Genomic DNA, 20364 nt, shown 5'->3' with positions numbered 1-20364 from the left:
TAACGTGCTCTTTGATTTTTTCTGCCAAACTGCATAACCTCACACTTTCCAACATTATATTGCATCTGCCAAATCTCTGCCCACTCACTTAGCCTGTCTATGTCCTTTTGCAGGTTTTTTATGTCCTCCTCACTCACTGCTTTCCCTCCCATCTTTGTATCGTCGGCAAACTTGGATACGTTGCACTCGGTCCCTTCCTCCAAATCGTTAATATAGATTGTAAAGAGTTGGGGTCCCAGCACTGATCCCTGTGGGACACCACTAGTTACTGATTGCCAGCCCGAGAACGAACCATTTATCCCAACTCTTTGTTTTCTGTTAGATAGCCAATCTTCCACCCATGCCAGTATATTACCCCCAATCCCGTGATTTTTATCTTGATCAGTAATCTTTTGTGTGGAACCTTGTCAAATGCCTTTTGGAAGTCCAAATACACTACATCCACTGGTTCCCCTTTATCCACCCTGTATGTTACATCCTCAAAGAATTCGAGCAAATTTGTCAAACATGACTTCCCCTTCGTAAAACCATGCTGACTCTGTCCTATTAAATTATGTTTATCCAAATGCTCTGTTACTGTTTCCTTAATAATGGACTCCAACATTTTGCCAACCACAGATGTTAGGCTAACTGGTCTATAATTTCCAGCTTTTTGTCTACTTCCCTTCTTAAATAAGGGTGTTACATTAGCAGTTTTCCAATCTGCCGGGACCTTTCCTGAGTCCAGGGAGTTCTGGAAAATGATCACCAATGCATCCACAATCCCTACCGCCACTTCTCTCAAGACCCTAGGATGTAGGCCATCAGGTCCGGGGGATTTAGCCGCCTTAAGTCCCATTATTTTACTGAGTACCATCTCCTTAGTGATTTTAATCGTGCTTAGCTCCTCCCCCACAATTGCCCCCTGTTTGTCCAGTGTTGGGATATTTTTAGTGTCCTCTACTGTAAAGACTGATACAAAATATTTGTTCAGCGTCTTTGCCATCTCCATGTTCCCCACCACTAGTTTCCCGGTCCCATCCTCTAAGGGACCAACGTTCACTTTAGCCACCCTTTTTCTTTTTATATAGCTGTAGAAACTCTTGCTATCTGTTTTTATATTTTTAAGCGAAAGCCAAGCGCAGGCATTGCAAGGAGCGCACATCAACCCAAGCACCCCACCCACCCGCCCCTTCAACCACCGTCTGCCCCACCTGTGACAGAGACTGTAGGTCCCGCGTTGGACTCATCAGTCACCCGAGAACTCATTTTTAATGTGGAAGCAAGTCATCCTCGGTTCCGAGGGACTGCCTAAGAGAGAGAGAGACGTCCCATTATTTTGTTATACCGCTTCCTTATTTTAAAAAAACCCTCCTTCTACTTTAATTTTTAATTTTCTATTTTTAGCATTCTTCACTTTTTTTTCCCCTCCTAAGGGCAGTTACTGTTTGCTCAGCCTCACTGTTCTGCCTGACCTGAAGCTCTCGTCACCTCTGAGCCCAGCGACACACTGAGATCCCGCCTGTTCACCCTCTCTGCTGTTGTAGATTCAAATCTACCTTGCTTCTGAGCACTCTATGGAGCTCAGACTAGGAAATTAAATGTGAGGACTAAAGAAAAAGAAAGGCATACATTTATATAATGCTTTATCACATCTCAAAGTACTTCACATACAATGTTTTACTTTGAAGTTCAGTGACTATTATGTAGGCTGCGTGAATTTTAATAGCAGATTAGAAGTTGATTCAGAAGAGAACACAGAGACAGATAAAGGTGTAAAAGATCAGAAGATATAAAGCAAATCAAATGCAGAAGGTAAAAAAAACAAATAAAAATGAAGAAAGTGTGCGACAGGTATATACAAAGAAAGGAACAGAAAAAAAGACAAACAGATTCAGAGACACAGATACATAAACTGTATGCTAGACATGCACACACAGAAAGTGGGAACCATAAAGAAAAGAGAAGAGACATTGGGAAGAACAGATTTAAGGAAGAGGTAGACAGAACGAATGAGAAAGATTCAGAGACAGGTAGATTCAGAGAAGTCAAGAAAAAGTAGTCTATATTTTCCTTTTGACATTATAAATGGGATAATGTCAGCAATAAAATAGTATCTATTGGAAAATCTAGGCTTGTGTCAGACAGAAACAGAGAGGGAGGGGAGCAGAAGACAGCAGAAAGACAGAGGGGGCAATATTGTATCTCGCTTCGCCGGTTTTTCAAACACAAAACTGTTCAACAACCTACCAATTTTTGATACTGATTATATGTGACATAAAAGCACAAGAAGTGTGTTGGTCGCCATATTGCTTAGGGTATCCCTTAGCCATCCCGAACGCTTTCCTGAAATGAGCGTTAGGCCCATTGCAAAAGGAAGGCCTAACGCTCATTTCAGGTCCCTTTGATAAACTGCATTGTGTCTGACCGCAGCATGCGCTGTGCATGCTGTACTCAGTTTTCTTGGACATTGAAGCAGCCAAGCCAGTGGTCCATAAAGAAGCTGCTACCAAAAATGCAAGTAAAAACTTATTACTTACATGAATGTGGACTGCTCACCACCACCCCACCAACAATCTCCTCGCTCCCAGTCTACCGTGGGTCTGATGCCAATGTCCCCAATGGCCGATCTTCATCTATGTCAGTCTCTTGGGGCAAGACTAGTGGCCCTAGCAGCTGCTTGCATCCTGATGGTACAAGAGGACCAATTTTGCTTGGTCCTTTTGCACAGCATTACTAAGTTTGGGCATGAACTAATTTCTACCACAATGAGAGACAGAGAGAGACAAAAAACAATTAGAGTGGAAATGGGGTGGCAGTGCCCCGAAAATGGTGGGAAATGAGCTACCACCCCATTGCCGCTGCCACTGTGGCAATATTCACTGGGACCTGCCACTAGACAGCTGGAGTGGCCCCACAGACAGGTGATAGGTCCATCTGAAATACAAATCGGGGTTCTACGATGTCAATAGAACCTTGATTGTCATTTTTAGACTGAACTGGTCAAAGTGTGCACCATGCACGCTCCGGCCACTATTACTTGGTGGCCTGGCCTGAAAAGCACCCCAAAGGTAAATTTCTCTTTTTTTTATGGGATTGGGAAGAGCAGGAGTGCTCCTCCAGGCTCCACAACTCCAGCCTGGGCCGCTGCTGCTCTGGCTGCACCCCCCTCTTCAAACATCGGGGCTTCCCCAACGGACCAACTGTCTTGGGCCCGGAGGCCAGTTGGGCCGCCGGATATTGTGACAGCCCAGAACCGGTGGGTTACCCTTGGCTGCTCGAACTCTGGCTACAGCCCATCACCCTGAATCAAATGAAGCCCGGGCCCCAAAATGGACCCAGCCTCCCGCTGAGCACAACGGCCGGCAAGTTCCAATGGCCAGCCACCGGAAGTCCGGGGCGAAAATTCACTCCTTAGAATGGGAATCAAGCGGAGGAGACAGTTATATAAAGAGAGGGGGAGAGAGAGAGAAAGAGACACACACATTTTGGGCTGGATTTTACAAATTTTGCGGGTCCGTGTCGGGCGACGTCGGTGGCGGGTCCCGGCCTCGCTGTCGGCTCCAGCTTGCTGTCCAAAATGATTTTCCCCTGATTGGGCTTGTTAAGCCCGCCCAGCACGTTTGCTGGCCAATTGAAGGAAGCGGGTCTGATGCAGTCATCAGCCGGTTTCCTTAAAGGGACCATGCGTAAATTGATTTTGACAGTTGTGCTGTCAGCGTTCTACAGTATTGAGGTGCTGCAAACACTGACAAAAACTGCACAAAAGTGCAGGGCTGCACCCAGGCTCTCCCATGACTCCCTCCATATACTTATGGAGGGAGTCACAGCAAGCAGGGAGGTTCTCTTCCCTTCCAATGGGCGGAAGAGATCTCCCCAGGAGATCAACGCAGTCTGGTTGCACATTGCACAGAAGGGCACAAGCAAGGATGTGGTCAGGAGGACCTGGCTGCAGTGGCGCAAACCTTTCAATGATCTCAGTAGATCACGAAACGTTACTACAAAGCTACACTCAACCTCATCCTACTGTGCTACTCATCACATCCCCATCACTCTGTCTTCCATACCCTACTCCTGCACATCTTTACTCACACCAACTTACCTTGCACCTCCACCCATCCCTCCCTATCTACATTATCACTTTCCCATCTCACTAGCCACCCTTCACACTCACCCGCATCCTAGTCCAATCATACCAACTAACAACACACAAGGGTAGGCACTTGTGTGTTTTAGCCAATGTTCATGTGAAGGGTCTGTTAATGTGCTGTTGAACACTGAAATCTTTATTTTAAACACTTTGCATTGTTGGACAGATTTGTGTGAACCTTTGGAAGTGGCTTAGTGAGTTGCAGTGAATGGTGAGATATAACAGTACCCCCCGCAATGGTGATGAGTGTGAAAGGAATGGCTTGGGCATTGTAGGGAGGCTTTATGGTGTTGGTGTAGGGTGGTGCCAACCTGGCGCATCATGTGGCAACCAAGATGTACAGCATCAAGTGAAGTAAATTTGGCCATGGTGAGGCCATCCCTAGCGTCCCGGGCAGCAATGTGGTCGGGTGCTGATGCCCTGTGTCCTGTGCAGCATCAGTTGATTGCGAAGAAGGTTGGTGTTGTTATTGGTGTTGCTGGTGTGCCTGGTGCTGCTGGTGTTGCGGCTGATTGTGGTGGGATTCTGAGGACGAAGGAGAGACAGTATAAACCGTACCCATGCTGATGGAATAGATGGCAGGTTGAACTTGAGATGGCAGAAGCAATTTGTCAATGGTGAGAGAGGTTGTTCCAATGAGGTGACATTGGATAGAGAGTTTGCTCCAAACACTTGCAACCTGCATAAAGCTCAATCTGTCTTCCAAATGCAGTAAGCAACAGCTTCTGAGCTTGGAGCTTTTATAGTACATTTGCAGCTGTCAAGTAATGAAAGATTCCATGGCCATTCAACTCCCGCCCTGCTTACCTGACGTGATCCCCGAGCAGCGTAAACCCTGTGGGCGACCTGAAGGTGAGCTGAAAATATTTCTTAATCCTCTGTTAACAAGGTCATAATGACCTAAATTGCCTCCCCTGCCGCTGCTTGTCGGGTTTGCTCAGCGATGACAGACTCGACATTTGGGAAAGGCGCGTGGCGGCGGGTTGACAGCAGGGCCCCAACCCGCTGTCAGAAAAAAACATTTTCCCACCCGATCCACCACCGATCTCACCCACTGACTCCCCACAAAATTCCCCCCTTTGTCTATGACCTGCATTATGTAAATTAAGTAAATCTTCAGTAAAAAATCACTGAAACTTGCAAAGTAGTCCTTAAAATTGACATTTGTCCAGCAGGATTTTCTAATAGAAATAATGGCACTTAGAGTGCATGTGATTTATTACTGTACAGTTAAAGTTGCAAGCACAGCTGTGTGATTGGTGGGACACATATTCACCCACGTAATTCCCTTACGTCAGGTTTCTGTGCTCAGCTGTTGCATCACAAAGAGGTGCATAATCAATAGGGAAGAAGGAGCAGTTAGAGAAAAGGCTCCCTCAGAGATTTGACAGAAGGTTGTTTGGCTGCTGCTTCAACCAAGGAATGCTGTCTGGCATGGAGAAACTTAAATAAATTATTTTTTGTACTGGAAACAATGGAACAATCGGATCTGTATTTCTTTTTCCACAAAAAATGTTAATAAGCAATTTACCATTGGTAAGAATATTCATTTGCACACTTTCTTTCAAGTTTGTAATTGCAATAGAATATTTCACAACTGTTAACTGCTTCAAAGCCGTATTCCTTTTAACTGGCTAAAGCTCACTAGAATGTAAAAATGCATCAAATAACAGAGAAAACAAATGACTAATTTGGGCTGTAAAATGATATACATTGAATGAAGAAGAAAATGTATTCATTAACAGGAACACACCAATTTAATTTTGTGGTCACTAAGGTAAATATTATCAGTACTCCAGAAAACTGCTTTAAACTGGTCTCAAAAATGTACTCAGATGAAATACCAAAAATAAACCTTTCTATTTCAACTTTGAAAATTCCAAACATTAATTGAGTAAAATTCCTTAATTTATAGTTGTCGAGGCAGAAGCTGCTTGTACATTATAGAAGATTCCACTCATGGGGCTGGATTTTGCCGGCGCTCAGAGGGCGGGTTTGGAGGCGGGTCCGCTGTCAAAATAACAAAGATTGACAGTGGGTAGGAAACCCGCTGTCAACCCGCCTCCACGCGAGTCTTCCAGGTGTCGGGTCTGTCAGCGGAGAACTGACTCTACATCAAGTGGTGGGGGAGACAATTTAGATCATTAGATGGCTTGTGAACAGCCAATTTAATGCTATTCTGAGCCTACCTTGCAATTTTACGTGCTTCCCCCACGGGTTACCCACTGCTCGGGGAACACACCAGCTCACCCTGGCATGAGGTGAGTCTGCTTGGATTTATCTGATAAACTGACAGCTGCAGAAGTGGTGTAAAGGATGCCATGTTGCAGATGTTCAGTTTCAGAGCTCAGAAACTATTGGTTACTGCATTTGTAAGACATATAGAGATTTCTTTAGCTTGCAAGTGTTTAGAGCCAACTGTACATCCAGTGGCACCTCATTGGAACAACCTCCCTCATCACTGACAGATCGCTTCTGTCATCTCACCTGCAGCTGACATCTATTCCAGCAACATCGGTGCCCTTGAAAAAAATCACATCTTGGTCCCCTGAATCCTTCCACAATCAGGCCCAACACCAACATCACCAGGCACACCAACATAACTAACAACATCACCAACCTTCTCCGCCATCACCTGATGCTGCACAGGACAGAGGGCATCAGCCCCTGACAACATTGCTGCCCGGGAGGCCAGTGATGGCCTCACCATGGCTAGATTTACTTCACTTGATGCTGTACACCCTGGCTGCCACATGATGCGCCAGATTGACACCATCCCACACCAGCACCGTAAAGCATCCCTTTAATATTCAAGCCATTCCATGCACATTCGTCACTATAGCGGGGTGTGGGGGGGAGCTACGTCTCAACATTCACTGGAACTCAGTAAGACACTTCTCAAGGTGCGCACAGATCTGTCCAATAAGGGGCAGTGTTGAAAATATAAATTTCACTGTATGACAACACAGTACCAGAAACTTCACATGAACATTTGCTACGCCTCTCAAGTGCCTACCGTTGTGTGTTGTTAGTTGGTATGCTTGCAGTAGGATGAGGGTTAGTGTGAGGGGTGGCTACTGAGATGGGGAAGTGATAATGTAGATAGAGAGGGATGGGTGGAGGTACAAAGTAAGTTGGTGTGAGTAAGGATGGAGTAAGGTAGGGATGGCAGAGGGATGGGGATGTGATGAGTGGCACAGCAGGATGAGTTTGAGTGTGGCTTTGCAGTAACGTTTTTTGATCTACTGAGATCATTGAAAGGTTTGCGCCACTGGAGCCAGGCACTCCTGACGTCATCCCTGCTTGTGTCCTCCTGTGCAATGTGCAACCAGACTGTGTTGATCTCCTAGGGAGGTCTCTTCCGCCCATTGGAAGGGAAGAGAATCTCCCTGCGTGCTGTGACTCCCTCCATAAGCATGTGGAAGGAGTCCTGCGTAAGACTGGGTGCAGACGTGCACCTTTGTGCAGTGCTTGTCAGTGTTTGCAGCACCTCAATGCTGTCAAGCACTGACAGAGCAACTGTCAAAATCAATGTGGCCGTGGTCCCTTTAAGGAAACCGGCTGATAGCGCGTCATCAAATGACGTCATCAGACCCGCTTCCTGTTAATTGGCCAGGAACCCCGCAAGGCGGGCTTAACAAGGCCAATCTATGGAAAATCTTTTTGAGAGAGTGGCTGCAGACGGGAGCGGGACCGGAAACCGCCATCCTGCCTCCGCAGGGAAAATCCAGCCCATGCTTCTAAACTGATCTAGGATTGATGCTGACAGGACACAAAACAAAAGTGTTCTATTCCCTAGCTCTGAAATATCTGCTGGTTTCTGGAAGTGAGGGACTTGTGCAGGCTTCTGCAAACCAAATGTAAAACTGCTGGGACTCTCTATGAACAACAGCCAGAAAGCCATGTGGTAGACTTCCTGGTCACTGGTCTTAGTGAGTCCTGCAATTTTACATTTGGTTTGCAAGCAACTGTGCAAATTCCATACTTTCAAGACCTGGTGGCAGTAAAGAATGAAAGAAGGAACTTGTATTTATATAGTATCTTTCACACCCGCAATGTGTCTCAAAGTACTTCACAGACAATTAATTATTTTTGAAGTGTAGTCACTGTTGGTTAATAGGTAAATGCAACAGTTAATCTTTGCACAGTGACGTTTCATAAACAGTCATGAGATGAATGACCAGCTGATCTGTTTCAGTGGTGTGTGTTGAGGATAAATGTTGCCCAGGACATTGGGAAAACTTGCAGCTCTTCGTTAAAATTTCCCATGGGGGTTTTGCACATTCACCCAAACAGGCAGACCGGGTCTTGGCTTAATGTCACATCTGAAAGATGATGATTAGCATGGGTCTCGCATAATTCAACTTTGCTACTAACCTGATTGAGAATTGATGCTGACAAGACACAAAACAAAAGTGTTCTATTCCCTAGCTCTGAAATATCTCACCTTGATGAGCCCAAATAAACCGTTAAAACAACTAAACCTATAGATTAGCTAAATATTTTTAACTTATGGAGTTTCAAAATTGTACAAGGTATATATAAATAATGCACCAGTAAAGGGAAGTGTAAACATGTGCAAATTGTAGAATACTCTTATGTTCTGAAGGAGTATTGGAATTATTTCCAGTTATATATTGGCTGTAGCAGGCACACATCATGACCTGAAGGCATCAAAGGACACCTGGGCAGCCCATTTGTTACTCTGCAAGCCAACACCGCAAACATAAGAGGCCTCCATGCTGTTCCCTCAGCCCATGCTGAGCTACTGGGGGAAATTTCCTTTAGTGACAGGTGTGCAAGGTTGGATTTATTACCTGCTGTAAATTCAACTGCCATTCTAAATAAACGACACTTTTTATTGCCCCTACCGATAGTTACAACACAGAAATCCTGGGTACAAAAGAGATATAGCTTTTCTGCATCTTACAGTTTCATAACTTTCCTAATGTTATCATGTTTAACTAATTGAGAAATACCGAAACAATTTTGTACAGAATTAAAAGATAGTTTCTAACTTATTCACAGGTTATTGAAATTGTCTATTGGTCTGCACATTTTTCTGATTATATTTTATGTTCAATGAACAGAGTGAATTTTTTCACAGAATAGTATTTAATGCAAAACATGGTACAAATATAGATCCCTTCAGTGCTCACATTGTTAATAAATTAATGATGAAATTGACTGAAAGCTTGCAGATCGATATTGGGAGTATTTTAATACTTGCAAGTAGAATTAAAACACTGCCAGAGATGGACTTGAATGAAACAGCAAGAGGCATGTAGAATTATTTAAAAAAATCATTGATGGAACACTTCATAGAAACAATTTTTGGTTATAGGTTCCCCCCCTTATACAAAAATTAAAAAATGATTAATGAACTGCTTTTCTGGGGTTATTTGATTCTTATTTCTAGTTATCGTTTACTTTTAAAAAATTCCATTCAGACTATAACTGCTTACTCCAATGTATGGTTTACAATTCCTGGCACTAAAAAATTTGGCTTGTCAGATTTTACTGAGAAATATAAAATCATTAATTTACCTATAGAGTCCACTTTTAGCTATGAGTAAAACCTGGTCCTCTTGGAGTAGGAGGAGGAGGGTTCAATGAATCATCTTCCTCTGGGACAGGTCCAATAGCTGACAGTGATTTGTAATACTCATCCTCAATGTCCAGCACTTTGATTTGGCTGTGATAAAGAAGGGAAAAGGTGCAATCACAAGTGACTTATCAGCACGCATAACATAGCTTTTCACAAGTAAAAGTACTTTCTATTAAAATATCAATATCATAAATTTAAACAAAACAAAGGATTTGTTTCATAGAGAGTCTTTAATCTAATTTATAGAAGTATAAAACATACAGAAATCTATAACACAATAGTCTGCTCTATTTACAGTTGGAAAGAACTAAAAGAGTATCTGTTTACCCAAGTTTTCTTGGCTTTCTTTTGCTCCCTTGGTATTCTAGGATTCCCTGTGGAGAGGGCCAAGAACACACAGTCAACAGCAAAGCAGCAAGTCGTTAATTTTTAATTCAAAGTGATTTTGTGTTGAATGCAAGCAGATGCTGATAATATCAGAAGTCACAGCATAATTTTTTTGATCAAAGAGCTCAAGTGAGCCTGATGAAGCATGCATCTTGCTTGGCTTTGATAAACCACATCAATTATTCACCGTGACGGCAGACATCCTGACATGAAAGCAACAGATAAAGAGCATAAGCACATGTTCACGAAGACAGACTGAAGAAGAGCATGGGGGTGGGGCTGGAGAGGTTGGGGCAGGTATTTATAATGGTATTATCATCTGGACCCAAAGTCAGCAAAAGAGCTTTATTGCTACTTTGAACTCACATTTAACTGGTTATAATACAGGCTGTCCTCGGGGCTGTTCAGCATTTTGGGCTGCTGCGTTCGTCGACGAGGTGTTCTTAACTGTCTTTGTTCTGTCTCCTTTCCTGATCCTATAACATTGAATCACAATGTTAACCATCCGATAATCCAAAGCCACGTCCACTTCTCTACTGCTAATTTCTTCATATTTTTCCTGTCCTCCACAGCTCATTATTCATTTAAATCCCCACTGTTAACACGTTTGCAATGCTAAACAAGAATAGCAGCATGGTTCCCAAGAAAAATGTTTAAAGATATTGAGCAGAAAGCTAAACATTTTCCTGTATTTCTAGAACAAAATGTTAATTGTAGCTGAAGGCAGACTCTTAATTCCTTGCTTCCACCCACCATTTTTGTGATACTTTCTGTCCTCTTTGGTCCCCATCCACACATTCTTTACTGCTGCACCCGGGTCTCTGTAACCAGTTACTACGAGTGCACAAAGCAGATAACTTGAACCCCAAATTTCTTTCCCTCCACTCTGCTCCATTCCTCCCCCCGACAACTTGACTAATGCTGCCACTGCAGTAGTAAAGTGAACAAGCTGGCACCAGTGCTGATTCTGAAAGATACAAGACCTACCAAAACGGGCAGCTTCCTGAGTGACATTGCTGTCAAAAGTGGAAACAAACATGGTTTATGGCCACTCTAGGCTAAATGGCTCAGCCCACCCACATAGGAGCCAAAGTGGGTTTACTCGAGATAATCTGTACATACTTACCAAGCCATTCTTGGCACTATTCGAAGAAGAGCAGGGAGTTTTTCTGGTGTCCTGGCTATATTTATCCCTCAACCAACATCACTAAAACAGATTAGCTGGTCATTGCTGTTTGTCCAACCTTGCTGTCTACAAACTGGCTGCTGCATTTTTCTACATTACAACAGTTCAAAAGTAATTCATGGCCATGAAGCGCTTTGAGGTTGTGAAAGGCGCTATAAAAATCCTAGTTCTTTCTTTCTCCCTTGTATATAAGTGGCACCCATAACAGCATCCTGAGGGACAATAGCATAACTTTTATTTGAAGCAATCTTAAAATATAACAATGATAATTGAGAACTCACTGCAGCAGGTGGCTGGGGGAATGTATACCACTGTATGGCTCAACAACGCACTGCACCATCATGCCACATATGAATGCCCAGTCAAGCAGGTTAACAATTTAAATCAAACATTTATTCAAATTTCAAAATGTACAGCAGAACTTTGCTTTATAATATGTTTCAAGTGTCAGCTTGGCTCAGTTTGCAACACTTTCGCCTTAGAGAAGGCTCGAGCTCCAATCCACAACTTCAGCGCATAAACTAGGCTGTGTAGTACAGAGGCTGCATTGTCTAAAGTGCCGTCTTTTGGAAGAGATGCTGAATAGAGGCCCCCTTTGCCTGTTCCAGTGATTCAGGTGGACTTAATGGATCCCGTGGCAGTATTTGAAGAGCAAGGAGTTCTCCTTCTATAATTCAGCACAAAAATTGAATTTTATTTGATGGTCTACTAAATTACACATTGGGAGGAATTTTAACTTCCCAGGTCGGGCGGGACAGTGGCGGGGGTTAAATTCTGAAAAATCTGAAACCTGACCACATCCCCCACCGAGTGTGCCTACTTCTAGTTTAACAGGGGTGGGTTGGGGGACATGTCAGTAACCTGCCCTAGAGAGGTGGGTCAGTAATTTAAATATGCTTATGAGGCTGCATGCCTCAGATTTTAATAGACTTTTATGTTTAACAGCTATGGGGAAATGGAGAAATAACATTCAAATGAGGTCCTGGTGTTAAATTCGGCAGGACCGCCACATTACTCGCATTTTTGGGCCTAGTGCCACAGGGCCACTTCTGGAGATCGAAGGAACAGTCCTTGGCACTCAGGTAACTTCCCGTGAGAGGGTTCAGGAGGGCCTCGAGATAGATGCTCCTCCTGCCCACACAAGGAAGCTTAAAAAAAACTTATCTGCTTGGGCATTTTCTGGCTCAGATTCCTCTTCCTGCTAGGTTGGCCTGGTGGGAAAGACACAAGGGTTTCCCTGTGCAGGCCTCTGGTTAAAATAACAGGTTGGGACCCGATGATATCTGCATATTTAAAGAAGAATCCGCCAGTTGCTGGCGTGTGTCCTTCCCACCGTGTGTCAGAAGAACAGGTTAAAATTGGAACCTGCGGGAAAAGAGCGGGACCTTATCCCATTGGCGATTTTAACTGCCTGTAAGCCTGGTTTCCGCCAAGTGGGCATGGTTAAAATCCCTTCTTAATTTTTGTTTCATATGTTTGGGTATATTTTTACTAATGTGAGTCAAATAATAACTCGGAGGCATGTTCGGAGTGAGGGGGTGGGGGTGCAATATTGGGTGGGAAACCCAAAAGAACTGTCAGCACGTCTGTCTGGCATTTTAACACAGCCACCTAATTATAATTTTACTTCCGGGTTTGCCATCGAATGCGTGGCCTAGGCAGCTGAAGGCATGGCCACCGATGGGTGAGCAATTATAATCAGGGATGCTCAAGAGGGCAGAATTAGAGGAACGCAGATAGCTCGGGGGGTTGTGGGGCTGAAGGAGATTACAGTGATAGGGAGGGGCGAGGCCATGGAGGGATTTGAAAACAAGGATGAGAATTTTGAAATCAAGGCGCTGCTTAACCGGGAGCCAATGTAGGTCAGTGAGCACAGGGGTGATGGGTGAACAGGACTTGGTGCGAGTTAGGACTTGGGCAGCCGAATTTTGGATGACCTCAAGTTTATGTAGGGTAGAATGTGGGAGGCCAGCCAGGAGTGTGCTGGAATAGTCAAGTCTAGAGGTAACAAAGGCATAGATGAGGGTTTCAGCAGCAGATGAGCTGAGGCAGGGGCGGAGACAGGCAATGTTACGGAGGTGGAAATAGGCAGTCTTAGTTATGCCACAGATATGTGGTCGGAAGGTAATTTCAGGGTCAAATATGACACCAAGGTTGTGAACAGTCTGGTTCAGCCTCAGACAGATGTTAGGGAGAGGGATGGAGTCAGTGGCTAGAGAACGGAGTTTGTGGCGGGGACTGAAAACAATGGCTTCGGTATTCCGAATATTTAATTGGAGAAAATTTCTGCTCATCCAGTACTGGATGTCGGACAAGCAGTGTGTCAATTTAGAGATGGTGGAGGGGTCGAGAGAAGTGGTGGTGAGGTGGGTGTCGTCAGCATACATGTGGAAAATGATGCTGTGTTTTCAGATGATGTCGCCAAGGGGCAGCATAGAGATGGGAAAAAGGAGGGGGCCAAGGATAGATCCTTGGGGGACACCAGAGGTAACAATGCGGGAGTGGGAAGAGGAGCCATTGCAGGTGATTCTCTAGCTACGATTAGATAGATAAGAATGGAACCAGGCGAATGTAGTCCCACCCAGCTGGACGATGGTGGCGAGGCATTGGGAGGAGAATGGAGTGGTCAACCGTGTCAAAGGCTGTAGACAGGTCGAGAAGGACAAGGTGGGAGACTGGTCAGGAAGGTAAGAGCCCATGTGATCCAGGGTGCCTTGGCACATTGGATCCAAAACTGGCTTAGTGGCAGAAGGCAGAGGGTGATGGTGGAAGGTTGTTTTTGTGACTGGAAGCCTGTGTCCAGTGGGGTACCGCAGGGATCGGTGCTGGGTCCCTTGCTGTTTGTGGTCTACATTAATGATTTGGATGTGAATGTAAAAGGTATGATCAGTAAGTTCGCAGATGACCCGAAAATTGGTGGGGTGGTAAATAGCGAGGCGGGAAGCCTCAGGCTACAGGACGATATAGATGGGTTGGTCAGATGGGCGGAACAGTGGCAAATGGAATTTAACCCTGAAAAGTGTGAGGTGATGCATTTTGGACGGACTAACAAGGCAAGGGAATACACAATGAATGGTAAGACCCTAGGAAAGACAGAGGATCAGAGGGACCTTGGTGTGCATGTACATAGATCCCTGAAGGCAGCAGAACAGGTGGATAAGGTGGTTAAAAAGGCATATGGGATACTTGCCTTCATTAGCCGAGGCATGGAGTATAAGAGCAGGGAGGTTATGATGGAGCTGTACAAAACGCTGGTAAGGCCACAGCTGGAGTACTGTGTGCAGTTCTGGTCGCCACACTATAGGAAGGATGTGATTGCTTTGGAGAGGGTGCAGAGGAGATTTACCAGGATGTTACCTGGGCTGGAGCGCTTCAGCTATGAAGAAAGACTGGACAGGCTGGGGTTGTTTTCCTTGGAGCAGAGAAGGCTGAGGGGGGACCTGATTGTGGTATACAAAATTATGAGGGGCATAGATAGGGTGGATAGAAAGGAACTTGTTCCCTTAGTAGAGGGGTCAATAACCAGGGGGCATAGATTCAAGGTAAGGGGCAGGAGGTTTAGAGGGGATTTGAGGAAAAACTTTTTCGCCCAGAGGGTGGTTGGAATCTGGAACTCACTGCCTGAAAGGGTGGTAGAGGCAGGAACCCTCACAACATTCAAGAAGCATTTGGATGAGCACTTGAAATGCCATAGCATACAAGGCTACGGACCAAATGCTGGAAAATGGGTAGATAGGGCTTGATGGCCGGCGCAGACGCGATTGGCCGAAGGGCCTCTTTCTGTGCTGTATAACTCTATGGCCTAGAAATTGGGTATAGCCCCGCTTGAGGCGTTAGAACTGGCGGAGCGCTAAGTTTATAGCCAGACGAAAGTTATCGCTGCCTGGCGAGATATTGGGTTGCATCGCCCCCAAAGGGGATTGAGGCGCTAATTCAGCCGTTGCACGGTGCTCCTAAGGCGCAAAAGTTCAGGCGCTACTCAATATCGACGCGGACGGGTGCAGCGCAGGTGATCTCAATTACAGGAAACCACGAGACTTCCAGGCGCCGGCTGGCTCTTAAAGGGGTGGGTCAGTCAGCCTGAGCTTCAACACCCAACGCCCTGTAGGCCTCAGAATCAGCGCTCACCCTTCTCTGGCATTACAAACTTGTTCAGCATGGAGAAGGTTAGACAGAGAGCAGAGCGCTTCAGCACTGAGGCTCTGGACCACTTGGTGGCTGCAGTTGAGCGCCGTCGAGATGTCCTCTATCCGGATAATGGCAAGAGGCCGAATCAGAAGGCTTACCGACGATCTTGGAGGGAGGTTGCTGTGAGGGTCAACTCCAGCAGCATGGCGACCAGGACCCCTGTTCAGTGCAGGAAGAAATTCAACGACCTCACACGGATCGTTAGGGTGAGTGATGGTTTAGCAAACTTCTGATTCCCTCCATCTGCAGCTGACTTCGGGCACCCTGTTGCAATGATGCCCCAATGGCCATCTGTCAGCATGCACCCATGGCCCTTTCTGGGCACACACATGGACAGATGTCTCAAGGCCTCATGTAAGGGCTCTTGCACCATGGGGGGCATGCGATGATCTCTCAAGGCCTCATGTAAGGGCTCTTGCACCATGGGGGGCATGCGATGAAGTCTCAAGGCATCATGTTACAGAACTTCCCCTTCTTTCCCCTGCAGTCCAAGCTGGCGATGATCCGAAAGGAGCAGCGTCGAACCGGTGGCGGACCTCCACAAGTGGTCACTCTCACGGATCTGGAGGAGAGAGTGCACCAGATACTTGGAGGACGTCTGTCTGGTCCTGTGACCACTGCATCTGCCGACCCCATTTCCGACAGCGAGGGTAAGACTCTCACCTTTTTCACCTGTTGCCTTCCACTTGGTCCCCCCGCCAGCATGCATCCTCAGTGTGCAGCCATGTCAGAGCCTTGCCGCAATCTGGCATGCCTTTCAGCAAACCTGTCCTTTTGCTAAAGCCACTCTTCCACCTCCCACTTTCAGATGAAGCAGCACCAACTCAGGCTCAACGCACTGAAGCTGCCAGTGCCAGTGCCACCGGAGGCGAGGACCAGGAGGAATCCGGACCAGCCGTTGCAGAATCCGGGGAGTGGACACATCTACAGACTGGGGATAGTAGTCCCCTGGAGGGGAGGGGGGGGGGCTCTGAGGATGAACCAGTTGCCGGACCAAGCGGCATGCAGTAACGCATGGGGGATAGGCAAGTTCGGCCACCGTCTCCCCGGAGGGCAAGGCAGGTAGTGATGACTGCTGCACAGAGTGCAGATGAGGTGCGTCGCCTGGCTGAGAAGAGCAAACAGGCCCAGGTCAGACACACGGAGCTGATGGCTGCAGTCGAGAAGATGCCTGAGTCAATAGATTCATTGGCTAAGAGTATGTTGGACTTCGGGGCAACAGTGGAGAGGACTCTCCAGGGCTTTGGGGCAACAATGGGCAGGACTCTCCAGGTCTTCGAGGCAACAATGGACAGGTCTATCCAGGGCTTCGGGGCAACAATGGAGAGGACTGTCCACGGCTTTGAGTCGGCTATGGAAAGGACTGTTCAGGGCTTCGGACAATCCCTGGAAAGGTCTGTCCAGGGCTTGTCCGAGGCAGTGGAGCGGTCGGCACCTGCCTTGTCCGAAGCAATGGGAAGAACTGTCCTGGCCTTCTCCGAAGCACTGGCACCTGGCACACAGGTCCTCACTGTTGCCACGCAGTCACTTGCTGGGCTCCTCCACACCCAGATTGACGCAGTGCGATCTCTCACTGTAGCCACCCTCTCTGCATCAGTTACGATCACCCCGGGCCCTTCCAGTCCCATACAAGGCCAGGAATCAGTGGAGCATGCGATTGTGGCGGATGAGCCGAGCCGCTCCCCTCAGATAGCCAGTGTGTCGTCCGACCATGGTGCAGGTGTCCTTTCTCGGCAGGAGACCATTGCACATGCCAGCGCTGGGACGCCTGCATTGCAGCTGCCACCACCTGCAGGCCACACTGCTTCCAGCCATGGTCACATCAAGCATCCTGCGTCCGCACCCTCCAAGCCCAGAGGTCGGCCAGGCCGTCCCTCAGGGGCTTCTGCGCTTCCAGACAGTCAGCAGGCGTCCCCCAGCCTTGAGGCCGCCACTGGGGTCCAATTACGTAGTAGCAGCAGGGAGGGAAGGGGCCGGGCGCGAAAGAGAAGTCGTTCTCCCTCAAGGGGCCAGTTGTAGAGGGAGGTGCTGAGACGTTTGTTTGTCCAAATTCAAGGACACCCTCACCTGTTGTTATATTTGCAGAAGGTTTGTTGAGTTTTGCGGCTTTGCCGAAGAGTTCACAGTTATTTTGAAAGTTATGGTTTCTGTTGACATTACGTTGTTTAGCTGTAATGAAAGACTTTTGTGCCAATAAACAGAAGTTTCAATGTGGCATGGTGCATGTGACTAGTTTCAGTGATGCTGGCATTCAGAGGCCGTCAAACATCCAAAGTGCGCATGAGTTAAGACTCTCATCATTCCGCCACTGGGGTCTCGACACAAGTCCAGATGAGCCTCTGAAGTATGGCCCTTCCACTTTCAGCAGCCCTTCCATCTTCCTCCTCCTCCTCCTCCTCCTGCTCTTCCTCCGCCTCCTCCTCCTCCTCCGCCTCCTCCTCCTCTGCCTGCTCTTCCTCCTCCTCCTCCTCCTCATTCTCCTCCTCCGCCTGCTCTTCCTCCTCCTCCTCCTCCTCCTCGTCCTCCTCCTCATACTCCTCCTCCTCCGCCTGCTCTGCTGGTCGTTGAGGGACAGCTGGAATTGGCTGGGTGCGTCGATTCGCCAAGTTGTGGAGCATGCAGCAGACGACGACGATGTGTCCCACTTGCTGCGGCGAGTACTGCAGGGATCCCCCCGAATGTTCCAGACATTGGAAACGCTTTTTGACAACACCAATAGTGTGCTGTTTACTGTGCCTGGTCGCCTGATGGCCGCTGCTGATCAGCTCTTCTGCTGGGGTGTCGGCCACACGGAGTGTTGTCATCAGCCATGGCCAGAGAGGATAGCCCTTGTCCCCAGTAAGCCAGCCTCGTCTTCGAGGCAGCCCCTCAAAAAGGTTACAAACTGAGGTCAACCGCAGGATAAAGGCATCGTGGCTGCACCCTGGGAAATGCGCGGTGACTGCCATGATGATTTGGCGGTGGTCACAGACCAGCTGCATGTTGAGGGAGTGGAACCCCTTGCGGTTGCGGAAGTCCTAAGGATGATGGCATGGCACCCTCAAAGCCACGTGTGTGCTGTCACTCGCCCCCTGCACCATGGGGAAGTCCGCAATAGAAGCGACACCCTGCGCGCGCTCCGCCTGCTTGTGCAGGGTCCGAGGGAAGGTCATGAATTGACGCCTTCGCCTATAAAGGGCATCTGTCACTTGCCGGATGCAACAGTGGACTGCAACCTGAGCGACAGTCGCAATGTCCCCAATGGCTGACTGAAAGGATCCGTTGGCATAAAAATTGAGGCCATCAGTCAGTTTAGCGAACACGGACAGAGAGGTTCTGCAGCGTTCATGCGGCTGCAGATCCTGACCAAGCAGGTGGCACAGATCAGTAACAATGTCCCTCCAGAATCGGAGCCTTCCCAAACACTGCTCCTCCGACATGTCAAGGCTTGTCACCTGCTGCCTAAAGACCCTCGCAGCTTCCCGTCGGATTGGCCGACCTCCATTGCCCCTCCTCCTTCTGGCCAATCCCGGCCCTCTCTCCCGCCGTCTCTCTGCCCCTTCACAGTGTTGGGCGATGAGGCCGTCGCCCTCCAAAGAAGCTCCCATTCCGATGCCAGTTGGTCAAAAGGCTTTTAGGTGTAGTGCTGCAAGTGCTTCGGACAGGTTTGAAGGTCCCAAGTACTGTAAAGCTAAATTCCCAGAACTGCGCTCCACATTAGCTCGCCAACTCTCTCCAGCAACGATCGCAATGAGCAGGCCAAGTGGCTGAAGATTCTGCACTAGAGCTGTCCCCTTTAAATAGCGCCCCCCTACTCCGAGAAGGGCCTGTTAGCCCTCCCTCGAACTGTCACTAATAGCACTGGGCGTTAAGGCTCCGGGCGCCACCCAATATGCACTCAGGCGCTCCTAAAAGGCGTTGCACACTGAAATGGCGTCATGATCTGCTTGCGCTCGCGGGCGCGCGCAAACACTTAGCGCAGGCGCTAAATGTATAGTCAATATCTGAGTTGTCGCTATCTTCATAGCGAACGCCCCAACATAGGGTATCGCCCCAATTCTAGGTCTCTTTAGGCGCTCAGCGCCGGCGCTACCAACCGAATTTCTAGGCCTATGACTCTATGACTTTACCTTTGTCACAGTCACAAAGGATGTCATTTGTGACTTTGATGAGAGCCGTTTCAGTACTGTGGCAGGGGCGGAAACCTGATTGGAGGGATTCAAACATGGAGTTCTGGGAAAGATGGGCACAGATTTGGGAGGCGACAACACGTTCAAGGAGGAAAGGGAGGTTGGAGATGGGGTGGTAGTTTGCAAGGACGGAGGGGTCAAGGTTTTATTTTGAGGAGAGGGGTGATGATGGCAGATTTAAAGGAGAGGGGGACAGTACCTGAGGATAGCAAACCATTAACAATGTCAGTTAACATGGGAGCCTGAAAAGGAACCAAGAGAGGAAGAAGTTTCAGAATGGATTCAGGATGGTCAAGGGCTGTGCCTGGATTTAACGATGCTGCACTGCTGGGTGCAGTGAGGCGTGGGAAGGAGGTATTCTTCCCCAACAATGGGAGGAAAAAGCCTTCTCCTGCCACAAAGAAGGCATGGCTGGAGGTGGCTGAGGAGGTCAACAGCAGGAGCATTGTGCCACGCTCCTGGATTCAGTGCAGGAAGCGCTTTAATGACCTAATCATATCAGGAATTGTGATTACATTCACCTACATCCTGTTGGGCACATCACATCACACCATCATCCCTCCCTCCACTCTGCCTTGTCAAGGCATCACTTTCACATCCACTTACCTTGCAAGTACACCCATCCTTTATTTCTATGGACTTCCTTACATCCTCAGCTATCCATCCGCCACTGCCACTCAACCTCATCCTTATGCAA

The 20364-nt window shown here is 47.5% G+C and overlaps 1 protein-coding gene across 8 annotated transcripts in view; it reads right to left on the bottom strand.

Annotated features, from left to right (window-relative positions):
• myo3b (myosin IIIB) overlaps positions 1 to 20364 on the bottom strand; it is an 884551-nt gene that overhangs the window by 34511 nt on the left and 829676 nt on the right. For all 8 annotated transcript variants that reach the window (XM_085986241.1, XM_085986242.1, XM_085986237.1 and 5 more), the window contains 3 exons: positions 10491 to 10600; positions 10065 to 10111; positions 9677 to 9824 (listed from right to left, as the gene is read on the bottom strand). In XM_085986241.1, the coding sequence (XP_085842367.1) occupies positions 9692 to 9824; positions 10065 to 10111; positions 10491 to 10600 (290 nt within the window). In that variant the 3' untranslated portion in view covers positions 9677 to 9691. The remainder of the gene's footprint in view (positions 1 to 9676; positions 9825 to 10064; positions 10112 to 10490; positions 10601 to 20364) is intronic.

The sequence above is a fragment of the Somniosus microcephalus genome, chromosome 4 (assembly GCF_052327205.1).
Source record: "Somniosus microcephalus isolate GS21.2 chromosome 4, FLI_Smic_1.0, whole genome shotgun sequence".
NCBI lineage: Eukaryota > Metazoa > Chordata > Chondrichthyes > Squaliformes > Somniosidae > Somniosus > Somniosus microcephalus.
The sequence above is the reverse complement of the archived record's forward strand: the minus strand, read 5'-3'. Positions and strand labels throughout refer to the sequence as shown.